At 41.8% G+C, this 24,295-nt stretch overlaps 2 protein-coding genes across 6 annotated transcripts in view; one reads left to right on the top strand and one right to left on the bottom strand.

Annotated features, from left to right (window-relative positions):
* The window catches only part of LOC121668403 (spermatogenesis-associated protein 5-like protein 1), a 15,668-nt gene extending 15,014 nt beyond the window's left edge, over window positions 1-654 (bottom strand). The window contains exons 1-2 of the mRNA XM_042036178.1: window positions 604-654; window positions 307-348 (exon numbers count right to left, since the gene is read on the bottom strand). Coding sequence (XP_041892112.1) covers window positions 307-348; window positions 604-654 — 93 coding nt within the window. The remainder of the gene's footprint in view (window positions 1-306; window positions 349-603) is intronic.
* PLEKHF2 (pleckstrin homology and FYVE domain containing 2) overlaps window positions 1-15,827 on the top strand; it is a 20,764-nt gene extending 4,937 nt beyond the window's left edge. For 4 of the 5 annotated variants that reach the window (XM_042036086.1, XM_042036085.1, XM_042036087.1 and 1 more), the window contains exon 2: window positions 12,458-15,827. In XM_042036086.1, coding sequence (XP_041892020.1) covers window positions 12,472-13,221 — 750 coding nt within the window. In that variant the 5' untranslated portion in view covers window positions 12,458-12,471 and the 3' untranslated portion in view covers window positions 13,222-15,827. Of the gene's footprint in view, window positions 1-8,991; window positions 9,017-12,457 lie in introns of those variants that run through there. The other variant, XM_042036089.1, reaches the window with a different exon arrangement.
* The last annotated feature ends 8,468 nt before the right edge of the window (window positions 15,828-24,295 follow it).

The following is a 24,295-nucleotide window of genomic DNA, read 5'->3' on the forward strand; positions in this document are numbered from 1 at the left end:
AGGGGTGAAGAATTTGAATGAGTTTGTAGGTCTGTATATTCTGTTTTTCCTACTATAATATTGAAAGTGTGCTCCAGCAGTGTTTTGTGTGATCCTGTTAGGTAGTGATCAACTTCCTGGCCCCCTGAAGGTATTTCTGCAGTATAATGTATTATTAGGGTTGCCTCTTAAAGTAGAAAGTTCTTAGCTTAGGTAGGTCAGGAGCAGGAGAAAGTTGAGGTGATGGCACCTGGTCAGAGAGGAAAAGGTTGAGTGTTGTTACTTGGCTTGTGTCTTGTTTAGTTTTGTGGAAATGCTTAAAATTACCGAGCTGGTAAAAGAAACCTCTTTATTGTGCAGCTTCTTTTCCTATAACAAGATTCAAAGGACATATGCGCATGAAAAAAAATTGATATAATAAAAATGAAATAGCAATGATGTGGTTATATTGCTGTGCTTGTAAATTGTGAGACTCCATGGGAAAACTTTGCTCTGGTTTAAAACATGGCTTGCTAAAAGAGAAAGTCCTTTTGTGTTGTAGTACTTTATAGAAAATTAATGGCTCTTGTCAGGCTCTGACTACTTGGTAACTCTCTCTAGTTTGGTCTTGCTGTAAATTATTACCTGTCGTTTAGTCCTTTTTAGAGTGTTAGTGAAGTCAGTAACTTCTCTCATAATGGTAATAAAAGCGAACTGAAGAAAAAAAAACCCAAGCTTTCTGTTTTAAGTTAACACTGTCTTGTTTAAGTACCTATGCATAATAAAAAGACATAAGCCAGTGAACAGGCTGGTGTGTCACAGGTTTGCCTTTGTGGGAAAAAAAAAAGGAAAAATAAATTCTGTTAACTTGAAGAAGCTCTTTGGAACATGTAGCTGTTCTGGTAGCTCTCAGGTGCTAAAACAAGCAGGTGTTCTGAGATCCAGGAGGTTCTGTTTTTAATGTGCACTTGTGTCTTAGAGATGCATATAGAGATCTTTCTGTAAATGTTCTGTACTTGTCAGTTAAAGTTGTTGCAAGAAGCATGCTGAAAAATACAATTTATCTCAGTCACTGGAAACCAAATCCTTTTTTTTGCATTGACTGAGAGACGGTCTGGGTAGCCATTAGCAAGTTGCCTCCATGTGAGCTGTAATAACCCATAACAACAACAAACCACACAGCCAATCTGGTTTTAGAAAATTGCTTGCAAGATGGATTTGGCAATACTTCTTGTAGAACAGCTGCATCTGAATCTGTTTTTTTCTATACTAATGATGCTGTGTCCCCTCCTCAAAAGAATTTAAATAGATCTTTTTCAAAATTTAAAATGTTGATGCAGTGGGTTCTCTGTGTTCTGCTGTGTTGACAAAGCTTAAGCAGGATCTAGCTTGCTCTGAAATTGGTCAGATCCTTTTGACTGATTTTTTTTTTTTTTTTGTCCCTCACCCAACGTCCATTTAATGTTAAGTGTGTATATCTGTCAAGTAATTTGCTAGCCCAGATGTCCAGAAGTGTGCCCCGGTGCTGCCGAAGTGGGCTATCTATCACCAGTTAAGCTGTCCCTTGAAAAGCAGTGTATTGGATAGGGGGAGCACACCCGGCGCCTGTCCCGGCAGTCTGGAAGGGAGGGGCAAGTAGCTGCTGCCAAACTGGAGAGTAAGTTTGCTGGGAGAGACTCTCCCAACAGCTAAACAGTTGGAGGAGGAAAACATTAAATTGTGAACAAAAATACGTTCCAGTGTTTGGTATTGCTGCCTGGTCAAGTGTTCTTTTAGGCACCGGCCCAGCAGATGGGGTTTGTATCTCCTGGAGCTTCTTGAGGTGGAGCAGGATCCCAGGCTGCTGTCCTCTGCCCTTGACTCTTCAGGCACATTTGGAAGGTGTTGATCTGTTGTTGTCTGTGTTTCTTCTGATGTCTGTTATCTACTCAGAATTGTGGAAAACTTGAGAAGGAACTTGAGCTTTTTTGGACTTCAGATCTGTGGAAATTGGTTTTGAAACTATATTCTGGTGTATGTCCCTAGTGCTTTGGTTAAGATGAAAGATGCAGTTTGCTAGTAACCAGAAGTTAAGCTAAACCACTGCTAGTGCTCCTAAATACATGCAAATGGCAAGTCAAAATACTAGGGTTTTTTCCCATGACAGCAAAGATTTGGTCTGCATACTGGGCTTTTTTAGTCAGTTGTTTGTTAATTAATTTTAAAGGGCACATGTGTGTTATGTAGTTTATTAATACATAATTTTTAGATATAAAAAATACCAGCCTTTTTACTTATCCCCATTTTAGTATGCTCAGAGCTGCAAGTATTTGCTATGCCTGTAGTTGTCTGGATCTTGCTTTCTGTGCTTTGAGAGATGACTGTGTCAAAGTTGAGCACTATGTGTGGTAGATCAGGCCTGCCTGTTCACCTCTACAGACCTCAAGCTTTCAGGGTTTTTGCCTGTGTGCTGTGGTTTGAGGTTTTCGTATATGTTTTTTTGTTTGGTTGCTTTTTTAATAATTCCCTTAGTTCTAGCCATTCCACATGCTAATGCTGCCAACCTCCTCTTTCACATTGTGAACAGTGTTAAGAATTTCCTCATCTAAATGTGGCGTCACCTGAGCTCCTGAAGTGCTGCTCAAAGCCGTGTAAGCCTGTGTAGGTGCTTGGGAAATGCTCACCCTATCGGCAGATGGGTAAGGACACAGAGAAGTTAGTTTAGATAGTTGCTCTGTGTGCTCCAACCCCTGACTACCAAGTGCGGGATGGACAATTATGTGTTTCTTCCCAGCAGCAGATCTGTCTCTTATCATGCCAGAAGACAAAAACAATACTGGCTACCATGGTTTATTGTAAATAGAAGCCTGACAGTGGTAATAAGCAACTGACTTCATTAAGAAGTTGGACCTCTTACAAGAATGTTCCTCCTGGATTTCTGCAGTGAGGTATCTTCTTCCCGAAGAGGCATTCAGGGATGACTTCCAGTGCAGCAAGGGACAGAAGGGAAATACAGCCCCTTCCAGCTGGTCTAGGAGTGCATTGAGGCCTCCTGATCATGTACTTCCCTGTGGTACAAACCCTTTAGTACTGCTTGCATTTCCATCTTTCATGTTTTCTGTTGCTGCAAGCAGGAGAAGATAGTGGGAGCAGCTTTGGACTCAGCAATTCTGGATTTCTGCGTCTCTTTGATGGGTGCCACATGTTTCTTGCTTGGAGCAGGGGTGCTGCCATTCCTGCACGTGGCCTTATGGCCAAGGTGATTGCTCTCATCCTTCATGCAGGGCAGGTTTAAAACAGGCCAAACGTGTCTGATGGGACAGCCCTCTTCTGCATGCCTTTATTTTCTTTGTGTCTCCTCTGTGATTACTTAGCATTATAACTCTTTGGGATGTGGGAGTTGGCCTTTCTGTTTGCAAGGAGGTTAAGCTGGCGTTCTATTTCCAGCTGAGGTTTATGGTGTTAAATACCAAACCCTGTGAGAAGCTAATGTGCAGAACTTAGATGGTTTTGCCTGCATGCAGCAGCTCAGGGAGTGTGTTAACTATTCAGAAGAGTTGCCTGGATAGTAAAACAGCATTGCTCAGGTCTTGCTGTGCTAATACATATGCTGCTTACAAAAATAAATAATCTTTTGCTAAAAGTAGCTTTCTGTACCCAAATGAGCTGCTGAGTGGGTTGGGGAATATAAAGTCATACATATTGAAAGATTTACCTAGAAATGATCTCCAACCTGAAGATAGAATTGGCCTTTCTAGGCAATCCTAACTCAGGAATTCCAAGCTCGTTTGGAAAATGGCTATTGCAAACTTGAAGAGCAATGCACTTGCCATGCAGGTTTGATAATAAAGTGAGGGTTTTTGTTGTTGTTACACATTTAGAATAATTTACATTATATGATCAATTCTTACACAACTGGTCAACTAAAGTGAAAGAGCAGTAAGTTGGAAATCAGATTGTACAAAAATTAACTGTAATTTATAGAAAGAATTACTAAACTATAAGATGCCAGCCAGTTAAAACAAGAATTTCTACACTGTACTCTCAAGAAGAGTTTAGTGGGATTTGACTTGTGACAGTCATGTGCAGCAGTTAAAAACAAACCAGTTCATTATAGTTCATGTGAACTATCATATGGTTCATTATAGTAGTTATAGGTTTATGATGACATCCAACTAGACAAATGCACGGATTTTGCTTTCATGACGTAGTTGGACATGACTAGATGCTGGACTGAGAAATAATCTGAAGGTTTCTAAAGTTTTGTCAAGGCAGAGTATTCACAGGTTGCACGCTGTGAAGTAATGTGGTTGCTGTTAACATATTTCTGGCATGGCTTCTGTGGTCAATGCCACAACATTGGCCAACAGGTTGAGACAAATGAAGGGTTAAGGCTGCTGGGTCATACTGGATGTACCAGTGAGGGGGTGAGTTAGCTAATCTGTTTCCCCACACTGGAGCCATTGCTCCACAGGCTTGCACAATGCAGGAAGATGTGTCTTCATGGGGGGAAGAAAAAAAATGCATTAATGTAGAAAATCGTGAAAATTATGAGAATCATAAAATGAGACTTGGGAGTGGTCCACAGTAACACCCATTTTCCTGTGGGTTTCTTTATAGTGTTTCTTTAGAGTGTTTAGATCTTTCCATCTGTAATCTGAAGCAGCCTTGGTGTTGCCATCATCTTTTCTGGTTTCTTATCTTGCAGCTTTTTTTGACTTTATTAAATGCCATTATTTATTAAGGGTTTGGAAAATGATTTGAAGATTGAACAGCTTACATTTCTGTAAGAAAATGGTTGTCTGGGTTTTTTTTTTGTCTGTAAATCAAGTCAAAGTTTCTGTCCCACTATCAGTATCTTTCTGAACGCTGCAGCCATTAACCAGGTTAGTCAGAAGTGATTATCTGGATAAAGATTTTGCTGAAGTTCAGAGGGATCTTATAGCCTCATTTCCTGCTATCTCTACCTTGATACAGTCTCTGTAATATCTCTGCTCTTCTTTCTTTTCAGTATTGCGATGAAGCTTTTTGTTGTACTTGATACATCTTTGGTATATTATCAGGGTTATCCTATATATCCTTACCAGCTGGTTATGATAGCAATAGAAAGACAGTTTGTTAAATACAACAATTTGGGGAATACTTTTTTGAAGAGAATCATTGAGAGAACTGCTTGTTAGAAGGCAGCATTTCTCTTTAAGTGACAGTTGTTGTCTTATGTTTTAAATAGCATCCAACTAGCTCTAGCACAGGACAGGCATGTACTTGTTTCTGTTGTGTCAGCTTTTAGCAGTGATAAAGACCTTTAGAAAACACTTGTCATACCCATATCTCCTATCAATATAATATTTTTGTGGGTGAAATTTCTTTTTGTGGGTAGTAACTTTTTGCTTAAATTGGTCTTTTTACTATTTAATAAAAAGCAAATGGTAAATAATCCAAATATATAACTAATACTAAAAAAGCTATCAGTTAATTGTTACAGACGTATTTAAGTAACTGTAGACAATTGAATGAAATACTAATGGATTAAAACATGGATTGATGGATACTTAGCACTTAATTTTTCTCAGTATTTTATTTTACATGCTGAATGATAGAAATAAAGTTTAATTAAATGTCTCTTGCAGGTATTTCTATACTATGTTTAATCCAGCTGTTATTGGCATTACCTGTCAAGGACCATAAAAATGGCTTGTGCATGAATTCTTAGATTCTCAGTACAGCTGATGAGATCTAAGTCCATAGAAAGTGTAATTTTGCCAACCAGGATGAGCGATGGTATCATCCTTCTCTGGATTTACTGAAGGATGCAGGGTAGGAGGTGTAACTAGTGAGGCCAAAGTAAGATTTAAAACATGCTCATTTGTCTTCTCACTTGTATCAGATCTGCTGTGCATGTTTTTAGTTCAGCAATTTTCCACACAAACTATTTTCAAAGCATGGATAAGTTTCCTTAAATAGGTTGCACTTCAGAAATTTACACTTGTGTTTTACTCGGCAGTGGTGTAAAATGTCAAATGTTGCTCTTAAGAGCAATATATGTAATATTCATAGAGATTAGCATACTGTATTACACTACTGAGATGCCTTTATAGCTGGAAGCTTGTCCACAAAAAGTAGTGATATTACTGTTTCAGACAGAGCTTTATGAGAACCCTATGTATGAGGGTTCTGGGTAACTTCAGTGTTGGTGTTTATGCAACTGTAACTCAAATTAGCGTGTCTTCCTTGCATAGGCAAAGTGCAAGAGGAAGACTGTATGAGTCTGATGTGATAATATATAACAATTATTTGAAACCTGCTGCTAAAAAACTCCCATGTAACTAAATGCCTGATTCTGCCTGATGAACTCTTTTTAGGGAGAGTGTGATATTTTCCTCTGTAGATCCAAATAATGATTCATCTTACAAACCAGTCATTTAATGTGCTTTAGATATCTCGTCTGCAGATAGTTCTTGTCTGTCTTTGGTTTACAATTTACTTGTTTCTGTCTTGCTCATTTTTTTTTTTTTTATCTTCTGTACCTTTCATATGTTTAATTTGTGTGGTTTAAGTATAAGGAAGCAAAGTGAATTTCTGTTCAAATTTTCCGTTTTATTCAGAGCCTTCAAGTTGTGGAGTCAAACATGATAAAACCTTTAAATTTTTGCCTGCTATTAAGTGACTAACTAGAAACTTTTATGAAGTATGTATGTTACCTTTAGGTACCAAGGAAAGTTGGTTAATTTGAATGTATGTGGTGTAACATAGTTGCTGACATTGTATGTGCTGGTGTGAGAACAGGGGCTCTCTATGAGACCTGGATAATTATTTAGAAGTTTATTGGGTGGCAAGGTATAATGTGCTTTGATTTAGATCTGCTGTTTCTATCTTTTTTGTCTTTATTCCTTTTGTACTCCTCCATTTCTGACTCTTTTCTATTCTCTACATTTGCTTCAGTGTACCCATATCTAGATTCATCCATTCTGATGGTGTGGTCAGATTCTGTGTTTAGTGACACTTTTTTATTGGACTTGGGTTATTGAATCTGGCTTTGAAACATTCAGGATCTGCTGCAGCTTTAGGACTGGATGGGCCAGTTCTGTGATTAGTTCTGAGCTCTTGTGCTTTTTGTGGCAGCTTAGATATGCCTTTTTTTTCTTTAAAGCTGTCACCTTAACTATGAATATTCATAGTAATGGATAAGCTGCCCGCATCCTGATACCATGGCTCTGGGAAATACAGACTGCCTGGTTTGTATTGATGCAATATGTTAAATGTAGTTGTTAACAGCCTAATAGTTAATTGTAAAGATGCTGATAGATGAACTGACAATTACAACAAGGCTGGTAATATTTTTCTCCCTTGAAGGAGTGTTGAAGAAAAATAATGGTCAAAATTAGATGCTTATTAATTAACATTTGTTAGCAGGGACTGTACACTGGATTTGATTTGTTCTTGCCCAACCCAGAAGTAATGGAACACTGCCAGTTCTGCTGTCTTGCTGAAGAAACTTGGGAATTTGGGTTGTGTCCCTCTCTTGCACACCCTTTGTTCCTGTCCTGCAGCCTGAAGAGAGTGCTGGTTGAGTTGGGGCGAGGAAATGTTTTTGTGCTGAGCTGTATGCAGTCTGCATCACTGTGCTCTAACAGCTTTTTATCTCATTTCTCCCCTCCAGCACCTTTGTTATTTATGGTTCTGCTGTACAGTGCTAATGCTAACTGCTACAGTGCTAATGTAGTAGTAGAAAAGTTTTCTGTCAGTATTGAATTGGGTGTAACTATGTCAGTCAGGGTTGCATTCCTTTTTGTTGAGTCCTTACGTCTGTCCTCAGTTGCAGCAATTCTGTGCAGTTCAGTCTGGCCACTATCACAAGCAGAGCTAGCATATAAAATAAACATTCTCCTGTTTTAAATAAGACCTGTAGAAGCATTGAGTCCTGGGAGATCACTGGTTTGGTCTCCAGGATTCAGTTGCAGAAAGAAACAATTATGTGGAAGGTGACTTGTCGGTGCACAGCAACCCTTATTTTCCTGCTACAGTAGTTTGGAATGTTAATAACTGTAGTAAATGTGTGACCTCCTCAACATGGATTGTCTTTTACTTTAGTGGATAACTTGTTAGTTCTTCAAAAATTTCAGTGATATCTATGTTTGATCACATTGGAGATGGTTGTTCTCACCAACAGGATACACGTGTAAAACTGGAGTAAGGGAGCAAGAAGATCTTGGTATCTTGATAACAGAATTGTTACTTCTCTAGAAGCTTCTTGGGAATAAAAATGGAAATAACTTAAGTGTCAAAGACAGTCCTGTATATTGTAGAAGAGTTGGGGCTTTCTGTGTCATGAAATACTTTATCACCTTTAAATAGCATATTATGCCATGGAAATGAACACATTTGCCCAGCATTTTCATCATGAAAGGTACTTACTAAGATCGTGTGTGTGAGAGGGACAAAGTGAAGGTATTGAAGCATTTTGAGAGTTGAGATTTATTTATTTGGAAAGCTGTTAAACCCTGCTTATGATGTAGCTCTATGTAGCTACTTTTCTTACAAAGTGATCTGTTTGTGTTCTTTTGGTTTGTTTTGGGGGGGGTTTGTAATGTTTTGACTAGCAGCTAGTACTGTGCTGCCCTCTGGACGCAGCAAATGAATCTGATGTCTTTGAGGACCATCAGTCCATCACAAATGGAGTCCCCGTTGCATAAGGGCCTCAGGACTTTTAGGAGTTTGTGTGCCACAAGTGTGAAATCAGTCAAATATGATAAAGTTTAATAATACGTTTGAGGTTTTTGATTTCACAGCATCCACAAACTGAGACTACGTATAAGATACTCTCCCCTTAAGTGGAGCTGTCTTCTAATCTTTTATTTCGAAGCCCATGGTTCTGAATTATTCCTCACTTGCTTGGGAAGGGTTTGGGCATGTTTTCAGCAATGTGCCATCATTCAGGAGTTGCTTTGTTTGATCAGGTTTTGAGATCCTGCATCTTCAGGGCAGTAATCCAGTATCTGCTTCTTATGGTGGCCAACAGCAGAAACTTCAGAAGAAAGTTTAGCTGGAAGAGAGGAGGATGTTGCCACCCAGTTTCGGGGTATGATGATCTGCTATCTCTTACAATAGGTCTGAATATGCTTTAAAACAAGATTGTAAGTTTTAAAGACTAGGTATTGATAACTTTGCTTTTGGACTGTGACATCTTGGGGTTAAAAGTTCCTTTGCATATCTGGACAATATTTTAATTTAAATCTCCTTGGTCAGTGTGCTCATGAGAGGAAGAGGTGCACTTCTTGTAACTTTAGCTCCTGTGAGTTAGGGATGTCTTCTCTTGTATTTCTAGTCTATTTTTGTCATGTTCCATGATTACTTGTAATCAGGATGTATTTCGGGTAGTTTCCTACTTACTTCCTTTCTCAGAAAAGGCAAGTGAAGGTGTATGTGCATTAGTGTGCATAAGATTTCAGATGGAGTTTTAATTTTTAGTTCTTTAAAAACTCATGAGGAAAATATCTGAATGCTTATTCTAAAAAGTCTAATCTGTTAGTGTGGAAAAACACAATTAATGCCTTGGAAAGCTGGAATTGGCATCAGCAGTCTCTGGCATTTACAGCCTTGAGGCTGGCAGGTGAGAATGTTACCCATTATAGAAAAAAGTTTCAATCTAGAGAAGATGTGATTTATCTTGTCTTTCTTAATAGTCCTTAACTTTCCCAGGATTCTTGCTTAAGGTCCAGTTAGTGATTATTTTCACAAGAAGCTCAAAATACAGTCTTCAGCACAAGTTCTGGAGTCATGTGTCTTGGTTTCAAGCCATGATGATTATTAAACAATCCTGGTTAGAGTTGTTTTCCCTTAGATTGTCCTAGAGAACAGTTAATTAAAACCTTTAGCTTTTTCTCTCCTTGTTTTCATCTCCCAGTGACTTGTATTTTGAAAGCTTTTGCAGTGGCCTTGAACTGAGTTTGCAGTTTATTGGCAGGGAGTGCAGAGTAGCTGAATTGGAGCTGTGGAGCAGTGACTGCTTCCTACAGGTGGCTGTGACTTCACACCAAGAACTTGCTTCACTGAAACCCATCAGTATGGTTATGTTTGTGGGAGTGGGGTAGGAGTACTGTTCCCCCCTGTGGAATACCAAAGGCATTTACTGTGATGTAATTTGTAGATAATTTGTATAAAAGTGTAAGTTCATAATTAGTGTGTATTGATTTGTACCTGCAGAAAAGTGTATTTTCTGGGCTGTCCCCTTTGCTTTCTGATGTCCTTTCCCACTTCACAGGGAACATGGGATTAGTAAGTAACTCTAGACTGAGCCTGTGACTGAGACCTTTGAAGGGCTGTTGGGTCAGTTATGATGCTTGCAAAGGCTGTTTTTTTTCTCATATATTGTTAGATGGGAATGGTTATTTGGCAGTTAATGGCAATTAAGCGTCGTTCCAGATCCTGGACTTCAGCAGTCAAGCACCTGAATTTGATTTTGGAGCCTAGGACAACAGCAAGTACACGTAAAAAAGCTCCTAGTTTATTTTCCATTCCCTTCTTACTACTTTTTACTTGGCAGTTTCTGTTTTGTCTTCACTGTCTGCAGGTCAAAATAGTTGTGGATTTGGTGGCTTTGTAATTCTCCTAACCATAAAACTAGTTAACACAATATTCATGTATTGTAACTAATGCTGTGAGGCATGTAAAGAAAATTCAAAAACTGTGCTGATAAATAACTTCTAGATATTCTTCTGTCTTGAGTGTCAGACTTTGATACAAGATAATGTGTGCAGAGCTTAAAAAAAGTAGTTATATCTGTGCAAGCTCACTTGTCAAACTACTTTAGTGTGAAACTAATTACACTTTCAAAGCAGTAACTTACAATAATAATACTTAACATTATGGGCATGTGGATTTGTGTAATCACAGGTAACATACTTATTTAGATGAGGCCTGATGAGGGGTTTCATCCCTATTTTGTAAGGAAGTATCTGTGCTTTGATTCATAGGAGGAAGATTGCCTGGATCAGGTTATGGCAGAGCAGTGGAGTCTGAGCAGCACCAAGTCTGAGCCTTGTTTCAGCCCAGTTTCCTCTTAGTTGTAGGCTAGTGCTGTATTGATGGCAGGCAGTGTAGATTCAAGTAGGTAATGTAGAGGACTTCCCAACCTGGGATCATGTCACGAAGCACAGGTAGAAGGCACTGGAGTATTTGCTGCTCTGCTCTTCTTCACTGTTCACAGCTGTGGCTGTAGCAAAGGGTGTTGTGAGCATCAGCCCTGTGGGAGGCATGGGGGAGCGTCTTCTATGTGCTGAGGAAAAGTCTGTCCATAGTGCTTGCCTCTGCCAGATATCTCGCTGCTGCATCAAGCACAACAGTTCAGGTGCATGGCTGTACTCATGAGAGGTTTGAGGGGAGCAGATCTGGGTTGGACTGGCAAGATTTTCCTTTGCCAGACTTCTTCCTGGGAAACTCTAGGGCAAAAGAGGCTAAAGAGTGGTTTGCCAAGGTATGAATCACTATAGTGACTTCCTAATTTTAGTTCCCTGTTGGGTGTCTTAGGTATCTCACAGGAAAAAAAAAAAATCATATTTTCTTCTTGGGGAACAAGGTGGGTTTTCAGTCTGTAATTGGAGCATACAGTTCATCAGCACTTCCTGAAATATAAAGTTGTCGTTTTTAAAATTTGAGCTGGTGCAGGTCACTTAGTCTTTCTCAGGAACAATTTGTGAGCTGTGTGGCTTGTCCTCTGTGCAGGACTGCCAGTGTAGGCCGCCTCAGTGTGATGGATGCAGATGTGGTTTGTGTAGGTGTGGAGGGAGGGACCGTGGGACTCCTGCAAAAAGAAGGCAGCAGCAAGCAGGTGATGAGCCACCAGCCATGACTCACTCCCTGTTCCTGGCTCAAGAGTGTGCCATGAAAGCAGACGTAGTGGGGGGTGCAAGCTGTGGCCTGTACAAAATGTTTCCAGCAGGCAGGTTCATGGTTTTGGCCCATGATTTGAGGTTTACATACGGGGAAAAAAAAGTAATAGTGAACTAGCTCGTGAAGTATGGTTTCCTATGTGAACGTCAATTATATAATTTGTTTGTTGTGTTAAAACTAGTGTGTGTTCCAGGTTGCTAAGTTAAGTTGATGTTTTTGCAGCATTAGAACTTGAAATGATGAATGATACTTTCTGTTGCTATCTGGAGTAGGTGCAGGAGGATATACAGAGAAATATGAGTATCAAACCAGGATGCAGTAGCTTTACTAGAGAGGAACTAGTTTGCTGCTGGAGGCTCTCAAAAGCAGTGCTGTAGGTGCTGTCTGTGTGATAAAGATAGCTGTCAGCTGCATAGAACATTTTTGCTTTTGGAAAAAAGACTAATCCGTTGCTAAAAATTCTTAGGTGTTAATACTTGATTTAAATCTAGCCCAAGTCAATGCCTCTCAGCCAGCAGGTCCTGTTAGATATTTTAAGAGATGCGGGGTTGGTACCTTCCTTGGGGAAGGCTGCTTGCTTGCTTGTTGAATCAGTCCTGTTCTAGTAACAAACTTTTTTTTCTTATTTTAGGATACTTGTGAAAGATGGTGGATCGCTTGGCAAACAGTGAGGCAAATACTAGAAGAATAAGTATAGTGGAAAACTGCTTTGGAGCAGCTGGTCAACCCCTGACTATTCCTGGCCGTGTTCTGATTGGAGAGGGAGTACTAACAAAACTTTGTAGGAAGAAGCCCAAAGCAAGGCAGTTCTTCCTATTCAATGACATTCTTGTTTATGGTAACATTGTCATCCAGAAGAAGAAATACAATAAACAGCACATAATCCCACTGGAAAACGTCACTATTGATTCCATCCAGGATGAGGGAGACTTACGGAATGGGTGGCTTATCAAGACACCAACAAAGTCTTTTGCGGTTTATGCTGCCACTGCTACAGAGAAGTCTGAGTGGATGAACCACATAAATAAGTGTGTTTCTGATTTGCTTTCCAAAAGTGGGAAGACTCCTAGCAATGAACACGCAGCTGTGTGGGTACCGGACTCGGAAGCCACTGTGTGCATGCGCTGTCAGAAAGCCAAGTTTACACCCGTCAACCGCCGTCACCACTGTCGCAAGTGCGGCTTTGTTGTGTGCGGGCCTTGCTCGGAAAAGAGGTTTCTGCTCCCAAGCCAGTCTTCCAAGCCAGTGAGAATCTGCGACTTCTGCTATGATCTTCTTTCTACCGGGGAGATGACTGCTTGTCAGTCCTCTAGGTCAGACTCCTACAGCCAGTCACCTAAGTCATCTTTAAATGATGTATCTGATGATGATGATGATGAAGACAGTAGCGATTAAGGACCAAATGTTTTTCCGTGTGTTGCAAGCTGTGTTTTAAACCATATGGAGCTGCTTTTGGGGAAGTCTGTAGTGAGGTTCCTCAGAAAAATCCTGTTCTAGCCATGAAATACGCCTGAATATCTTCAACTGCGATGTGCCTCAATCTATGAATTCTGTAGACAATAGTTGTTTTTTTTTCTCCTCTGCAGGGATAGACTGGTGCAAATGTTATCAGAATGTTTTCCAACTTCATTTACTTGAGTTGTGTCTAGGTTAGACTTTTGTGGAAGATTGGAGAATGAAACGTACTTCCTTAATTTAACAACCCATACTTTCTAATGTTTCATATTGATATGTTATGTGGGGTTATTTTGGATCTAGGGTGGAAAACTGTGAGCATGCATGGGATGGTGATGTTTTTGTTAATCCTGTAGACTATCTTATTTTTCTAGCCGTGGTATATAATACGTTGCAAGGTCATCTAATGTACAAACCTAAATGTCACAAAACTTGGAAACTCTTGTTTTGCTGTAACTTATGACTTCCTATGCCAAGCAGTGCCTTGTACCAATTGTGCTGCTTCAGGAACAAAAAAACCTGTTTTATATCTGTATTTGCCTACATGCTGGTATCTGAGAGATTGTTGGTGCTATTGAAAATAACTGCTGTGTTCAAAGTGGAGCTTTTACAAGGTCATAACTGCACCCTGTAGTGGGTGATGGAGACCCAAATGGCACATCCTCACCTGTGCGGGCAGATCCAAAGACTCTGCAGATTCCCACAGGCTTCAGCAGGGTTCTCCTTGTGGGTTGGGATCTTGAGATGAGAAGCTTAGGGAGATTCTTCATGGGGATTTATATACACGCTTTCCAGAACAGTTTCTAAGTTTCAAATTTGGCAAGTACATACTGAAATTTTAGTTGGGTGATACAGCATTTGGGTGGGCTAGCCTATATATTTTGGAAATAATTCCCAAAAATGTCACAGATTTTTTTCTTAAAACACTGGTGAGAGTATTGGGTTTTTTCTTCCCCCCAGGAGTTTTATTGGCTTGTTTAAAGATAAACTCATATTTTGAACAAGAAGCCTGTAAGTATCCTTATAAAACTGGCTTTCCTTTTTACACAGCTGACCTCAGGATAAATGTGAGATGCAAGTTATTTCATTCTAGATGTATACCCAGGACCAAGAAAGATGTATTTAAGGACTATCATGAAATCTTCAGTGCAGAAAATGTCTCTATCATAGTGTTCATTTTAATTTCTTGAATACAGAAGTGTCATGTTCCCATATAAATGCAAAAGTTACACTTGCAAAGACATGTTAAACCCCCAAATATATGTTTCTGTATTTTTATAATGATAACCTCAATTTTGAAGCAGAAAAACCTCTTTGAAATAGTTGTATGAATATAGTAGCAACTGACTTTATACGAAAAATGTTAAACTTTTGTATCTCTAAATGACAATTTCTGCACTGTTTGCCTTGGTTGGCAATAATTGGGTTAAATATTTATTGAATAAAAAATCAATGCTGCATGTTGCACTAGTCTCCCATTCTGTACGCTGAAAGTATCAGTCATATTTTTTAATAAAAATTAGCAGAGTACTTCAGAGCTGTATCCCTCCATGAGATTTCTGGTAGCTAAAGATGCACTTAGCATCTATAGAGAGGCACTCTACATTCAAACTTTGCAAGACATTGCTTCAGGTGAAAATTGCGTCAGTATTTTTAGCTTAGACAATTTCTAAAAATAAGGCTTCCTTTAGAAGCACTGAGGAGTATTTGTTCTGTTTGGAAATAAATACACAAAGGGAAAAACACTTTCTGACGCAGACTTGGGACCAGGAAGATTGTGTAGAATTGCCAGATTGTATATACTGAAAGACTAGCTGAGATAAGTAGTTGCATATACTTTTTCCTTGAAAGATGAGGGAGTGGTGACCTGCAGCAGGGAAAATGGGCTGTTCTGAGAAGGCGCTTTGAGCTAATAGTGCTTACTTTTTGTACCTCTTGGTATTTCTATTTCAGGAGTGGAGGCTTGCTAGCTTCAGTTGTTCTATAGAATCAAAGTACAAACCTCCCTTGTACATACCTTCTAATGACTAACAATCGTTTTCTTCCTCATGCAATTGTTTCCTCTTTCTTAAGTTGTCAAATATTAACTTGTCTTATTAAAGAGTCCATCTCTTTGTGTACTTTCCCCCTGGTTTCCGTATGTTTTGCTTTTCAGCACCTTTTGGTGGTGGGAAAAGGGTTGCTGAGAGTTAGATCACATCCTGTATTTTGAGAATGTACTTGTACCTACTTCATGTATCTTTTTATCTGTGAATGAAACTTGCACTATGCTGCACTGACCCCTGAAGCTGTAACCAAACCAATGCGTGCATGTGGAATTTTTCATCTGAAATTGTTGTATATGGTCCAAGCTTTTTTTAAAAAGCATTTTAAAAAGTGTTTTATGGAAATATTCCTATTCCTCAGTGATATTTGTTTAAAACTTTACAAAATGGTCTGAGCATTGACTTCTCTTGTAGTTAAAGCTTTCTGAAAGGGCTCATTTCATACTTTGTAATCTTGTTCTGTCAAATTATTTTATTTACAAATACATGGTATAGCTTCAAGCCTGTGTTTAATTTTCTTTAACTGTGGGCCTTCAAAGGTGAGAAAAGCCAGGGCAGCTGGTTTTTATATTGACAAGTAGTTTCACAGCAGGTTTATTCACTGTCAAGAGATACTAATAAATGGGGAGCATAAAACTGTAGAAGGAGTTTTAAGACTAATTTTGAAATAAATGTGGTTATGGATTTAGAAGCCCCTTGTGCATTTAAGGAATAGTTTAAAAGAAGTATGACCAAGTGCGTTGCAGAGTTTGGCTTTTTTTGGACTGATGTTGGTTGCTGGAACTGACAGTTCCAGCCACTGGAAGAGGCTGGAGTGCCCTGATTTGGAGTGGCCCAGCTCCAGTGCTACAGGTCTCTGCTCTTGGTCGTGTCAGACCACCCCTGGGGACAAGACTTCTTGGAGTATCAAAGAGGAGCTTGGCACTTTTCCCAAAACTTCTGCACTCTTAAGATCTTAAAGTAGTGATTAAATATGGGCAGTCTCTGTATTTTGTGTACTTTTTGTTTGTGGTAGATTTAACCTGCTCTTTTTTTCCCCCCAAATTCAGTGAAATAAAAGCAACAGTCTGCATCTCTCTTGCAAAGCTCTGCAATCAGTTTCTGCTCTGTTGAAGATTCTGTATTGGAAAAATAAGTACGTGTTTGCTTTAGCCGAGTTCACATTTTGCACTCTTTACCAGTACTTTCATAGTTCACTTGCTGGAAATGTTAAAGGAAAAGGAAAAGTCTTTATTTTGAAGATATTAATTGAACACTACTCATTTTAGCTTTTGCACCTAAACTGCCATTAAGATAAATTCAGCTGTTTTCCTTTCAGATTTGATGCAGCTGAATTTGCTGAAACTGTAATCTGAGGGTCAAGCACTGCTACTCAGTTGAAACAAAGTTTAACAAAATGGGTGAGTGGATTAGTAAGTGCTGCGTTCGCAGTGGGGCTTTTAAGGTCCTGTCTCTTAACAGGCAGATTATGAAAATGACAGAAACCTTGTATTTATGTGAGGCTTTCCCCCAGGGGAATACGTTTTTGCTAATCTCTTAATGCAAATGAAACGGCGGTTGTAGTTGCTGGTTAATGTTTGGTGGAAGCAGATTATGGATTGTATTGTGATTTTTGTGTTTTCCTGTAATCCCTGAATTGAGAGAAGAATGCCTGGTTCTGTTAGCAGATACAGTCAGAAAAGAGTCAGAGTACTGATGTCCCCCCTTTCCCCTCCAATAGCAAATTATTGTAGTAAATATTAGAAAGTCTTTTGGCTCTTTATTTCCTTTCATTTGATGAAATCTGAGCTACTTGTTTGTGCCTGCAGCCGGTCTCTTGCCAGCGCTGGCTCCCATGACTCATCGGGTCTCTCCCGGCGCTCTCGCTGGGAAGAATCTCTGCTCTGTTCCCTTGCCGTGATGGAGTTGGGAGCTGCTCAGGAGTGCAGCACAGTGACCATGGGTCTGCTGTGCAGTGATAGCTCTGCTGTACTGCATGGACCGAACATTTTCTTAAACTCATTCACGAGTAAGAAATTTGAACCTCAGTCTTCGGAATAGAGATTAATTGCTATGTAAATTTGTAATTGTCTGTGAAATACTACATGTGCCCAGAGTAAAAATCAAAATGCTGCAACTGCACTTGGACATATTTAGGATAAAAACTAACAGAGTAAATAAGTTGAGTTAACAGTGAGATAATATGCTATGGAGCAGAAAGCTTTTCATGGTCACTTAGTGCATCTAGCTGGTTCAGCCTGCCTAAGTGAAAGAATCTGTCCCTTGAGATGAAGTTTTACATTTGTGAAACTTGCAGTTACTTGTACCTAGTATTTTTAAAAACTCTGTCTCAGGTTAATTTCTGCAAGTGTAGAAGGCTAACACATAACAGTAACAGCAGCAGCACCAAAGGCCAAGGTGACGCCAAGAGGCCTGATTGCATTCACAGCCTCCCCCCACCCCGTTCAGGGTCATTCTCAGTTACACAGAGGGTAACTGAATTAAATGGTAAGAACTTCTCTAAAAGAAGCCTCCTTTACAAATCCTTTTAGACAAGATGATATCCCCAGACTAAATAAGTGTTCAGGCAGAAAGCAAGAGCTGATTTTATTCAGATATTCTGAGGCATAATGCTAATGAGTTCAAGGGCTTGAATCTTTCAACAGTCACACCTTCAAGAGCATCTGTTGACCTTTCTTAGGTAGTCTCTTTTGCTGATGAGAAGTGGATGTGGTCAGCTCTATTACAGGTGTGTCTTGCTGCTGATTCATTTTGGCATCTGGCTGCTAGACTTACTGTTTAGATTTTTCTCTCCAAAAGCTGTTGCCTTTATGCAGATGTAATCATAGGCTGTGTTGTAATAAGAGTTAGGGCTTGCTGGCTATTTTATTTATAGTGCCTGTTGAGCGCTTCTAACCTCTGGGCTTGTATCAGGTTTGCATAACGCATCAGCAGTCTGAGAAAGGTGTCCAGCAGCAAAGGGAGGGGATGTGCTTGGTCTGGTTGAAGTAGCAGTCAGTTCCTTCTGGTACCTGTTTGCCCCACTCCAGGCTTGTTCTGTCTCCAGAATGACAACTCCAAAGTGAGTTGGGATATCTGCTTCCATCTGTATAAATGTATATGTAATTTCCTTCCTTCCCCACCTGGCTTGCTGCATACTTGCTTTATCACACTATTACTCTAGAAGATAAATAACTGAGGGCTGAGCCTGCTTCTCTGGTGTGACTGGGATGATGTGAACACTCCTGTGGTGGTGTGGGATGTGTACACTGTGCTGGGAATGAGGAAGAAAACAGAGCTAAGTGCTACCCTGAGAAAACAAACATTGTCTGTAAGGAAAGACCTGACCTCTCAGCCTACTGAGAGCATGCAAAATGTTGTGGTGCTTGCTGCCAGATGAAGAAGGAAAGGCAACCAGCTTCAATGGGAACAGGCTTTGGAGGGCCTGTAGTCTGGAAGCTAAAGTTACTATTAAAAGTGGGAAAAAAAGTCTGTAATAGGTCTGTGAAAGTATTACTCGTGCATCTGACCTGACAGTTTTATATATAACTTAACTTTTTGAATAGATGGGCTTAAAGGTTGGAAAGATCAACCTGGCTATTAAAGAAGAGCATTGTGTAATGTTCTTAACAGCATTGAAACAACAGTGTATGAGAGGAGGAGTGCATGAAAAAGTCTATTTTGAATATTACTCTTTGGCTTTTAGTAATGCATATAGTGTTTCTCACGTGAGACAATTGGAAGGAGAGGAAAGTTACCTTCTGTTGGGGTACTTCCTAGTTCACATGATAAAAAGGTTTGTTACTTTCCTTGATGGAACTTAAATGTGGTAAATCAAAGAAAACCTCATCTTTCTGTTAATAAACATACCTACCTGACTTGTTGCAGGAAATACTTAATGCAATTCGAATGAGCACAGTGCAGTTCTGCTCATTCCTAAAACAAAGCAGTCTCCATGTGCTGCCTACCAGTGGCTTCAGGTTTGCGGGTGATGACAGCAGGTCTTGAGCAGCACATGAGTACAGGGTTAACATGGTCCCTCCCTGTCACCCTTTTCCAAGGGACAGGAACAATTTGAGAAGGAAAAGGTTATTGCTGTTGCTGGTCAGCATGTAGCGATTAATGCTGGGAAGTTCAGTGTGTGATTCTTAGTGGTTGCGAATGCCTGAGGCTCCTTTGATGTAGGTTTGGAGACAAGTGACTTCCTGCCACGCTGTCCCAAAACCACACATGGGGAAGGAACATGCCTCATCTGAAGTGCCCTGTGCTTGTCTGCCCTGGAAGGGGGTACCAGCACTGCTGGGTGCTCTACAGCAGCTCTTGAAAAATGCTGTGAATTCTTGCTGCCCAGCTGTGCCTCTGCAGTCCTCACCTGAACAGGCTGGGTAACTCAGAGCTGGTTAGGGGGTGTGGGGAGGATCACCCCAGGGTGCGGATGGGTTTGGTAAAGTTTGCAGTTGGTAGTAGAGTGAGTGCAGAGACTGCAATCTGCTTATAGCACGAGTGTCAGCATGTCTTGTGCTTGTTGCTTGGCTCTGTTGGGTAGGTGGGGCTCAGCAACAAATACCTGGCACCAGAGCTGCTGGCTGAGAAGCTTTATCTGCAGTTTCTGTCTTGGATCTGGTGTTCTTTGTTGGTACCCATGTTAAGAGGCTGTTTTGGTTGTCAGAAGAGCGTCAGGCATGCAGGCAGGCAGTTGTCCTGCTTGCGCAAGCGTCAGTGCTGCTGTACAGGTGACTAATGCCTGGGGCCGGCTTCTGCCCCTGCCGCCTCTCTGGCTTGTGCTGCTCACCACAGCACACAGTGGCAACCTACATGCGGTTAAAAAGGAGCTTGCTGGTCCACGGAATAAATACAAGACAATTGCTGGCAGGAGCAAGGGACCAACAGTGCCATGCAAGGTCCCTTCTTCTCCTCTGTCTTGTGTGCTGTCAGACCAGTGACGTGAGGCCGGGGACTGACCTGACTCCTTGGCTGAAGAAAAATCTGTGACCTATTCTCTTGGTTTTGTTGTATGTGTGTAAACTGGGAGGAGAAGGAAAACGGTGTCTGTCTGCTGCTTCCTGTGTGAAGTAATGGGATGGCTGAGGCTGGTAGGACCTCTGGAGGTCGTCTGAACCAACCCCCTGCTCAAGCAGGGCCACCTAGAGCTGGTTACCCAGGAATGTGTCCAGGTGGCTTTTTAATATCTCTAAGGATGGAGACTACACCATCTCTTTGGGCAACATATTCCAGTGCTCTCACAGTGAATAACTGTCTGCTGACATTCAGAGGGAACCTCCTGTGTTTCAGGCTGTGCCCATTACCTCTGGCCGTGTCACTGGGCACCACTGAAAAGAGCCTGGCTTCCTCCTCATTGTACCCTCCTTTCAGGTATTTATATACACAGATAAGGTTCTCCTAGAGCCTACTCTTCTCCAGGCTGAACTTTTTCAGCTCGCTCAGCCTTTCTTCATAGGAGAGATGCTCTAATCCCTTCATGATCCTTCTTTGCATTCTCTCCAGTGTGTCCATGTCTCTCTTCAACTAGAGAGCCCACAGCTGGACCCAGGACTGGATTCAGTTATGGCCTCACTAGTGCCAAGTAGAGGGGAGGAATCACCTCCCTCCATTTGCTGGCAGTTTTTTCCCTCATGGAGCTTAAGAGACTGCTGCCTTTGCTGCAAGGGCGTATTTTGCCTCATATAAATTGGATCATAAAGTGCTGGGCATATCTATAAGCTTCTGATAACTTGATTTTTTATTTCAGTTTTGCTTGTCCCACCTGTGTAGTTGTGTTCCTTCTTCCCCCCCACCCCAATCGTTCAATTTTTATGTGTTTTGAATGAGGAAGGAAGAGATTTTAAAAGTTGCTGGTATCTTCTTTATTTACACTCAGGTTTTTCACACAAGGATGTTTACCCTTTGCAGTGCTATGCATTCTCATTCATACCATGTCTCTTTCTAGGTGAGAGAACTATTACCCAACGTCTTAAATACTTCTCTGTTTTCTAGCAGAAGGGCTGACACTTTTGATTTTGATTTGGCCACCCCAACATAGTGTGAGGATTTCATTTGCTCCAGCCAGGAGTTCCCATGCCAAAAATCTTGGCTGTGTTTGGGATGGTTACATCCCAGATGACACATGGCCGCTGCCACACCTGTGGGCCTGCCTATGACTAAAATAGCACATCTGTGGGTGTTGGTTCTATGACAGCCTGTGGCAGTGGGAAGAAGACTTCCCTCACCTCTGTGTGTTTGTCCTCAATGCCCACAGCAGCGAAGTGCAGGCAGAAGTGTGGTAGCTGCTGCACTTCCAGCCATCCAGAAGGCAGGGAGAGGATGTGGTACTCAGAGCATGAAACAACCGAGCAAAGTGGGATGGGCATTTGCCTTGGCGTTAAACACTCGTGCCTGCCCTGGAGAAGAAGCATGTCCTGGTGCAGGCGTCACCCGGCTTGCGGGCAGGGAGGCTGGGGAGCAGGGACAGGGAGGTGGGGAGCCGGAAGCGGTGCTTCTCTGCCTCTGCGAGGCAACACCCCGGCTGTTACAGAAACAGCCCACATCCCTGCTGAGATATGGGCTCCTTTGTTGCTTCAGCTCCTAGGAATGCCTAAACCTGCCTCTAACAAGTTTGGAAGAAAAAAGGGCAGATAAAGGAGAAGAGGAGTATGAGTCACAAAGAAACAACTGGTTCAGGGCAATTCGAGAGAAGCTCAGGGCAGGGTTTGGAGACTGCTGTGCTGTCTTCCTCTTGACTCCCTTTTCCTGCTGTGTGCAGTTTTTTCTCTTCTTTGATCAGAGATTTCATAATCAAGCCTGACCTCACATTTCCCACAGAAGCAGGACTCTCAAGGGGAGGGAGGACAGTCCTGGCGGTCTGGGTGGAAATCCATCTCACCCATAGCATGCTTGTGCACTGGGAGCACCCTTAACACTGCTGTGGCTCCAGGAAGGTTGCACCAGACTCCTCTTTGCCCCAGACCTCCACTGTACAAAGTGCATGACCCCATACAGTGGTGCTATCTGGATGTTAAGAGCTGTATTTCGTGGGTATTGGGATGTGGGGAGGAGGCAGTCAGTACCTGTTAGTGGCCAAGCAACCAGGGCTGTCTTTATGCATGGAAAAGTCAAAGCAGAATTACAGGCAAGTTTTTCATGTAAGGGCAGGAGGGGAGCTGAACCAAGGTTAAAAAATAAAGTAATGCTGCAGATCGGTTTTTCCTCTTACAATTTGTGTAACTGCTTGTGCTGGGAACTGCAGAGGCCGTGGTGGGAAGGAGAGGGTTTCCCATGCTGTGCCTGCCTTGCTGCTCGCGGCTGCCGGGGCTTTTTTAGCAGGTGGATGTAAGGGTGCAGCTTGTGCTCTGCAAAGCTCTAACTGGACTAAATCCCTACTGCGTCAGAGCCTGCCTGTCTCCAGATGGCATCTGCCTGGCTCAGCCACCCGCTCAGCAGTGGCCGTGTCACCGGGTCCAGCACGGGCCATTCCCAGTGATGTGACTGGGGTTCAGTGGAGCCCAGTTCACACTGCAGTGTGCGATGCAGCCTTCAGGGAAGCTATTCAGAGCCTTCAGAAAGCTTCCCCCAAATCTTTAAGTCCCCTGCTCTGCTCAGATCATTCATCTGTCAAAGACGCCATTGATCTCCCTTTCCCCTTGCACACGCTGCAGTTCCCTGTGCCTTTGCTCGGCACTGTCAATAGCGGGAGCTGTGCTTGGTAGATTTCCAGTGCAGCTTGATTTAAGAGCAAGGTGGGGTAGCAGGGGCTGCAAGAGCTGCTCTGGTCAGCCCCTGTGAAGGGGGGAGCTCCCTGGTGATGGCACTACAGCCTTTTTCTGTCCTGTCCTGTGCTGAGGCAGGGGCTGAGCAGAGCTCCTGCTTCGATGCACTCCACTGAGGGGGAGGAATGAAACTCCTTGTATCCATGAGGGAGGGCGACCCTTTCAAGTCAGGGAAAGATAAGGGAACCCTTGAATCTGATATGAAGATGGAGGCTTCTTCCTAAGGGGTTCACAGTGGAAAGAAAAGTTTCCTGTGAAAGAAAATTGGATGCTCTTTTCCCTCTCGCTAGCGTGCTGTGGTGGCAAGCAGGAAAGGTGTGGAGGTGAAGGGAACAGCAGCCAATTTCTGCTTTTTGCCTATAAACTGAGGACAAAGAGGAAAACCTCAGCTTTTAGGTGTTGCCAGTTGTTTTTGCAACACAATTCTTAGTACAAGTAACAATCAAAGCCCTGTTAGGGAACTGTTACCCTTGTGGGTCCAACAGCAAACATATGTGAACGTAGATGCACAATTCACTGGAAATCTTAGAGGTCTTTTACAACCTTAATGATTCCATGAAACTCATGAATATGAGCTCCCACCTGATAAAATGCTTAGGGCAAGTGACTGTCAGTTGTTATCTGTCCCATGGGGAAGTTGTTTGGTGACCTGGTGTTACCAGGGGAGATGCCAAGCTGTTAGTGAGAGCCGGCTGTGGGCTGTGTTACTCCACCAGAGTACAGTCGCTGTAGTCACCAACACCTGGTGGGCAGCCAAGCCTGCACTTAAGCAGCATGTGGCTACTTTTTGGTTTTTGTCTCTCAAGTCTCAACTCTTCAAAGATGAGAAGCTTTAAGAAGTCATTTGTGCTTTGGATTTGCTGCTTGCAACAAAGGACTGCTCCAAACAGAGCAGCACTGCTCAGCCCCAAACATGTGCCATTCACAGGTCTGGGTTTCTCACTCTTATAAGTAAAAGTTTCCATACCTGGAGAAAAGTCAAGTAACTTTCCAGCAGTCCCAAAGCACTTTGCAGAGTGTGCTGGGTATCATTTTGCTCAGGATGGGATGTTCAATGAAGTTACGACTTGTTGAATGTCAGGCTGAGGTTGGACACAAACCTTTTCTGCTGTTTCACATGCAGATGTTTTACATGATGGACTGTGTCCTTCCTTCAGTGAAATAATGCCACCAGTGGGGGAAGAAGAGTTTGCCTCCCCTTACCAAGAGCCACTGCCTTGCCCTGCA

This window comes from Corvus kubaryi, unplaced genomic scaffold, assembly GCF_017639235.1.
Source record: "Corvus kubaryi isolate FWS band 111438036 unplaced genomic scaffold, C.kubaryi_AGA036_p1.0 37385, whole genome shotgun sequence".
Classification (NCBI taxonomy): Eukaryota; Metazoa; Chordata; class Aves; order Passeriformes; family Corvidae; genus Corvus; species Corvus kubaryi.